Source organism: Aegilops tauschii, chromosome 2, assembly GCF_002575655.3.
Source record: "Aegilops tauschii subsp. strangulata cultivar AL8/78 chromosome 2, Aet v6.0, whole genome shotgun sequence".
Lineage (NCBI taxonomy): Eukaryota > Viridiplantae > Streptophyta > Magnoliopsida > Poales > Poaceae > Aegilops > Aegilops tauschii.
Window position 1 is genome coordinate 337,743,919 of NC_053036.3, and position 5,496 is coordinate 337,749,414.

The 5,496-nt window shown below is 47.3% G+C and overlaps 1 protein-coding gene across 2 annotated transcripts; it reads right to left on the reverse strand.

Annotated features, from left to right (window-relative positions):
• Positions 1 to 320: 320 nt before the first annotated feature.
• On the reverse strand, positions 321 to 5,207 carry LOC109762016 (transcription factor BHLH6). Of its 2 annotated transcripts, none has more exons than XM_020320821.4 (5): positions 4,971 to 5,207; positions 4,649 to 4,853; positions 4,272 to 4,541; positions 3,990 to 4,160; positions 321 to 561 (listed from the first exon to the last, which is right to left on the reverse strand). In XM_020320821.4, exons 1-5 carry the CDS (start codon positions 5,060 to 5,062, stop codon positions 493 to 495), a joined length of 807 nt encoding a protein of 268 aa, XP_020176410.1. In that variant the 5' UTR covers positions 5,063 to 5,207; the 3' UTR covers positions 321 to 492. The 2 variants fall into 2 exon arrangements, with proteins under 2 accessions (XP_020176410.1, XP_020176409.1); XM_020320820.4 differs by lacking the exon at positions 321 to 561 and adding an exon at positions 1,310 to 2,812 and having other exon boundaries at positions 4,971 to 5,200.
• Between the last annotated feature and the right edge of the window lie 289 nt (positions 5,208 to 5,496).

Sequence of the window (5,496 nt, forward strand, 5' to 3'; positions counted from 1 at the left end):
TACCTCTGAATACATCGCAGGGGGAAACAACAGATTTCTCATCGCGAGTGTGAGAGAAAGCGAGAGAGAGAGAGAGAGGGGGGGAGAGGGAGGAGAGAGAGACGTCTTAGGATTAACCACATTCAAACACGTTTTGGTTTGTGTGAACACTAAGGCCATCGCCGGCGAGGGTGAAAAGAAGGATAAGCGGCAACACAAATATGATGCGTCGCTAAAATAAAGGAGATGGACCTATTATGGTCTTGAGTGATGGTTGTTCGGTTAAGAGTGTGTGTTGTGTTTTTTCTCCCGTTGCAACGCACGGGCTCTTTTGCTAGTGATTAATAACTACAATTGTTGTGGTGTTATTAGATGATGACATACTAAGGTGGACTCATAGGCCTCTCTTGTCATGATTTAGTGAACATGATACACTATAGGTAGAAGTCAGTAGTGCATCGTTTGCAACACTTTAACATCATCAGTAACTCATGGAATTTGACGGGCTTCTTCTCATTTGAGATGGTGGAGTGCAACCTGTATCATCTCCTTGATTGTCTGAGCACCATCCATCCCTTCTGTCTGAAAAATAGAACTAAGTTTTATCAATAAAATTAAGGAAAAAAATATGTAGCAATGTGTGCATATGTGTCTTTTGATGCTACCACACCTTTCAACGGCATTTTTCACTTCTAGAAAAGGCACATGCATGCATACAGGAATCTTTCATCTAAAGTTGATGTCATCACATTAATTGCATTGAACTTTTATAATGATTTATCTCAGAAATCGCTAATCCGATTAGCGATCCTTCTACACCGCTGGGTTTGTCTCCACAAGGCTTCGAAACAAGATCTGATGTTGACATTCTTCAATGATTTTTTTTCATTGCCATCAGTTGTGAGATTATGTCACCCTAGTTGCCATCTTTAACCGTGAACAATTTCCATGATGATTGTATATAGTTACCGAGCAATACTTTCATACGTTTTTGGACACTGCAATGTTATGCATAGCTAAAGAATGAGTATTCAACGATTAACAATAAGTAGGAAGAGGCACCAACTAACATAAGCATCATGAAGCAAGCTTTTAGCAGTGTATATCGACTTCCAGAAATCTAAAAACTAAGTTAATTTCAATTTGACAACAAGGTAGCTAATAAAGATAACTAAGTGACACTAATATGGCATGTACCGGCAAAAAAATTGTCGAAACATGTTGGTATGGGATCTAGTTTCGAAGATTTCGTCACCAGAATGCTAGTGAAAGCAAATCATTAATCGGGTCAATGATTTAAGAGGTAAAGATTTTTTTAATTCAATTTAGGGAAATGGTTTATTGATATCATGCTTTTGTATGCATGCATGCATGAGAGATAGGAGGAATGTCACACTGCAAGCCCAATATGCGGCGTTACTACCTAGTGCGCTCGTACACTGGGATTATACTCTTTTTTTGCGGGATATAGTTCTACTCTTACTCACCAAAAGCTATTGATCCGACAAAGACGCCTAGAACTGAAGCGAACACCCGCATCCCCCGTGTCGCCTCCTGCGACATGGGGGAAACACTCATCGCAGCCACCACTAGGGTGCTCCTTTCTCTTCCCAACACATCGCCGCCACTAGAGGGCTCACATGCGAAGCGCCAGACGACTCGAGGAAGTTGGCGACGGGGCGCGTCGTCCCTATGGCTTTTGTTGTGTGGATGCAACAGCTTCCAGGTGGTGCTGGGCGGGCAGCTCCTGTATAGAAGCCTCGTTTTATGGCGGTGACAGCAGTCCCAGTGCACGTGTCGGCTTCCCTATTTGGCAATGCGGCCTTGGTTCTTGTCGACCTGGATCGGAAGGCAACGTCGATCTAGCGGCTATCCGCTCCTGATCTAGTGGCGGCTACGCTCCACGCGGGCGATATTGATGTGCCTTTCATGCTACGGCTCCAGCCATATCGGCCCCTAGGATGACAAGCCTGTGAAGGGCTCTCTCCAGTGAGGTGGTAGTCGACGGTGTTGTGCTTCGCCATTGTAGTTGGTCCTTATGGTAACCACACCGGCGTGCAACGGTGGACTCATGACGGAATGTGGTGCCCACCGAAAGGTCTTTGTGAGGGTTCCTCTCTCCAGACTCGGTGGTTGGCTTTGGCGGGAAGATGCAAACTATGGGCGATACCTTGGCGTAGCGGCAATGGTCCACATCGCATGCAGCTGCCGGGATCACGAAAAAGTGATGGCTACAACACATACGTGACGTTGGCTTGAGTTCTGAGGTGCAAACCTAGGCCTGACCCGTCTTGGTTATACTCCGATATTTTTGTGTCCTTACCTTGCTAAAGGCGTTGCTCGAAAATGATTATACTGGTTCTTTAGGGTGAAAATGTATATTCTAGACTTGGGTGGTTGGGTCTGGTGACGGCGGCGTATGAGCGCCGATCCCTTTCTGAAGGCACTGTTGTTGAAGAACCTTGTCATTCGTGTGGTGTCATGAAATGGTTGTTGCGGCTATGGTCATTGATGTAGTTTATCGATAGTGAATCGTATCGCTTTGAGTTTTTATTTTTTCCTCGCCTACGCATAATGTTGGTCTTATATGACTTTACTATTTGCTGATGTATTTATGTGTGCGTGCATGGGCGTTGGTTGTGTACATCCTAATCATGCAAAGATCGGATGTGTGTTCTTTGTGTTTGGATCATCCTGATGCTCCATTTTAAGAAAATAAATTTCACCCTTTATCAGAAAAACAATTGATCATCAAGGTGGCACAAACATACAAAGAAGACACACCGGGCGCGCAGTGGTTTTGGAGCTGACCATTGTTGGTTTGATAACAGCGCTGGCAGAAGAGCAAGTAAATAAGGTGACATAAGCATGCTGTAAGGAATATAATATAATATTATATCTTACGTACTAAGTTGGAGGAGAGAGAAGAGAAACAGGCTCTTGGTTAGTAGCCAGCTGCAACACGAGACCCAAGACACTTTGTGAGGTATAATGTGGGCCAACTATTAATAAAACAGTACACATTTTCAAGCTTACTAGTAGTATTGTACATGCCATCTATGAGTTTGACTCTAGATGACATGATAACTCTTTATAACCGATCGTTGGCTGTATTATTAACCATGCTCGAAGGAATGCATAGATGTGAAAGTTTGACTATGATGGAGATGGTGCATACGGGAATAATTGTTACAGAGGGTCTTCGTCGTTCGACGGCGGCGAATAATAGCGACAGAATCACCGTGGCAACCAGGCTTACATTCGCGACGATGAGCAATACATACCAAGGTTCGAGGAGTAGTATGCACATGCCTTGCAGTTTGAGACTCATGTTTTTTGAGACAGTGTGTCAACTCGAGCCGCCACGCATTGAAAACGCAAGGACAGAGATACATACCAAGGTTCGAGGAGTAGTGTTTTTCTCTATGTCGGAGGATCAAGTGGTGGTGCAGCTTCAGAGGATTATTGCGGAGGATTTTCATTGGTCATATTTTATGAGGTAGGACTACATGATAGGACGTCGCCCCTTTTACTTTCCTTACGGGGAGTACTTCTTTCATTTCATAATTTAGTGTGTCTGTGTTTTAAGATTTAAGTTTGATTATAAATTTAATCAATGTGGGCGACTACGGCGGAGCAAAAATTATATCATTGAATTCGTATTCGAAAGAAGTTTTCAGTGATTTAAATTTTGCTCCGCCGTAGTTTTCCATGTTGATTTAATTTATTATCGAACTTAAATCTCGAAAAGCACAGATGCACTACATCATGAAGTTCGTAATAATCTACCGAGTTGATGGAGGAAAGAAACCCAGCGTATGCTTTTTATGAACGAGCCATGTCACATATGATGTCATTTTTGTGACGTCATCAAAGGTGATGTCATCAAAGAAATTCGGGAGCAACCGAGCAAAAGGGACGGAAGCAAATCCTTTTCGTTGGAGAAATCAGGATAGAGCGAGAGGAGCAATTGATTGGGTGGGAAAGACAGCGAATCGATGGATGGTTACCTCGACGAACATGGTGTGGACCATGCCGCCGGCCACGGTGGTGACGCTTGCCGTGATGACCTTGAGACAGAGCGACTGCAGCGCCCCGCACACCTTGGCCATGGCGTCCCGCGCCTTGCCGTGCCTCAGGCTCACCACCGACAGCTTCTCCGCTACATTCGTCACCTCCAGCTGCACAAACCGTAACCGCAGAGTCATTCCATCGATTGCACTACGTCTTTGCAATTGCAATTGCATGGTGTCGTTTCATATGTTGCCCCGAGCCCGAAGGTTGATATTTACCTCGAGGATTTCGACCGGATACGTGGCAGGGGAAGTGATGGCGTCGTTGATGGAGGAGGCGGAGCTAGTCCTCCTCATCTTCTTCTGCCGTGGCAAGCCCACGCCGTCTTCCTCTGCCTGGCTCCCGACGGAGGCGACGTCTTCCGTCTTGACCGCGGCGGTGCAGTTGTCTGGTTCGAGGTCGGATATCTCGGCTAGAAGCTGCCGCTCCTGCTCCTGCAGCGCCTCGATGTACGCGATAGCGTCCTGGATGATGGACGCCTTGTCCATCTAACGCCGCACAAACCCAATCAAATTAACTGTATAAACATATATAAGTCCTCTTCTTGTAGTGATCTGTAAATTGATGAAGCGCAGGCGGGCACGGGCGCGCTCACCTTGGTGATGTTTGGAACGACGCCGCGGAGGTTGTAAAGCTTCTCGTTGAGCCTCCTGCGACGGTCCCTCTCCATGATTATGTTCTTGCTCGCGCGGGTTGCCCTCGTCATGGCCGACGACCACGAGCTGGCGCCGTCCGGCGAGCTCGAGTCGTCGTAGCACGAGTACAGACCGGACAGCGAGTCCTCAGCCGGCAAGTACATACTAGAACAATCAACAAGGGTAATCCAACGGTTAGTAGGCACCAAAGGAAGGAACAATCACCGGCGATGGATTGCTCCATGAACAAGCAGAGCGGCGCACTTGACTGTGCAGGCTCACCTGTCGACGACGCCGAGCTCCAGCACCTGGGCCTCGAAGAAGTTAGGCGTCTCCCAAGAGAAATCGAAGCTCATGTCCATGTCGGCCTCCATTGCAACGAGACAACGAGTCGATCTGCCCGCACAGATGGTTGTTGGCCTCTCTCTCTCTCTCGCTCTCCCTCCCCCCGTGCTGTATTCGCGCTTGTTTTTAGCGAGGGGTTTTGTTCTGCCAGGGGTACTTGATGCTTCACTTGCTACTCGCTAGTCAGCACCCAGAGGCTTTATACAGAAGCATGGAATAGTAGCAGGATGCGATGAGGATGTGACTGCGTGTGGATAGCGTGAATTCGTTAGCACAAGTGGCAGCGTAGGGACGATGGTAGATCTGCGTCGCTGGGTGGCGGGGGCCGACGTGCGAGCGAGACCACCCTACCTGATGGCACCTGGCGCCTTCTCGGCCTAGACAACGTGCGTGCCGTACAGCCATTGGCTGGTTTACCATTCTCGATTCGCGTCCCATTCGAGATCGAATCTGTGCCTGTGCG

What these genes read in the sequence shown, in the direction of transcription:
- LOC109762016 (XM_020320820.4), bottom strand. Translation starts at nt 5,062, where the DNA reads ATGGAGGCCGACATGGACATGAGCTTCGATTTCTCTTGGGAGACGCCT. An exon ending in ATCCGGTCGAAATCCTCGAG is followed by an intron (nt 4,161 to 4,271) that starts GTAAATATCAAC and finishes CGGTTTGTGCAG; the next exon opens with CTGGAGGTGACGAATGTAGC. An exon ending in TCCACACCATGTTCGTCGAG is followed by an intron (nt 2,813 to 3,989) that starts GTAACCATCCAT and finishes CTCTTCTGCCAG; the next exon opens with CGCTGTTATCAAACCAACAA.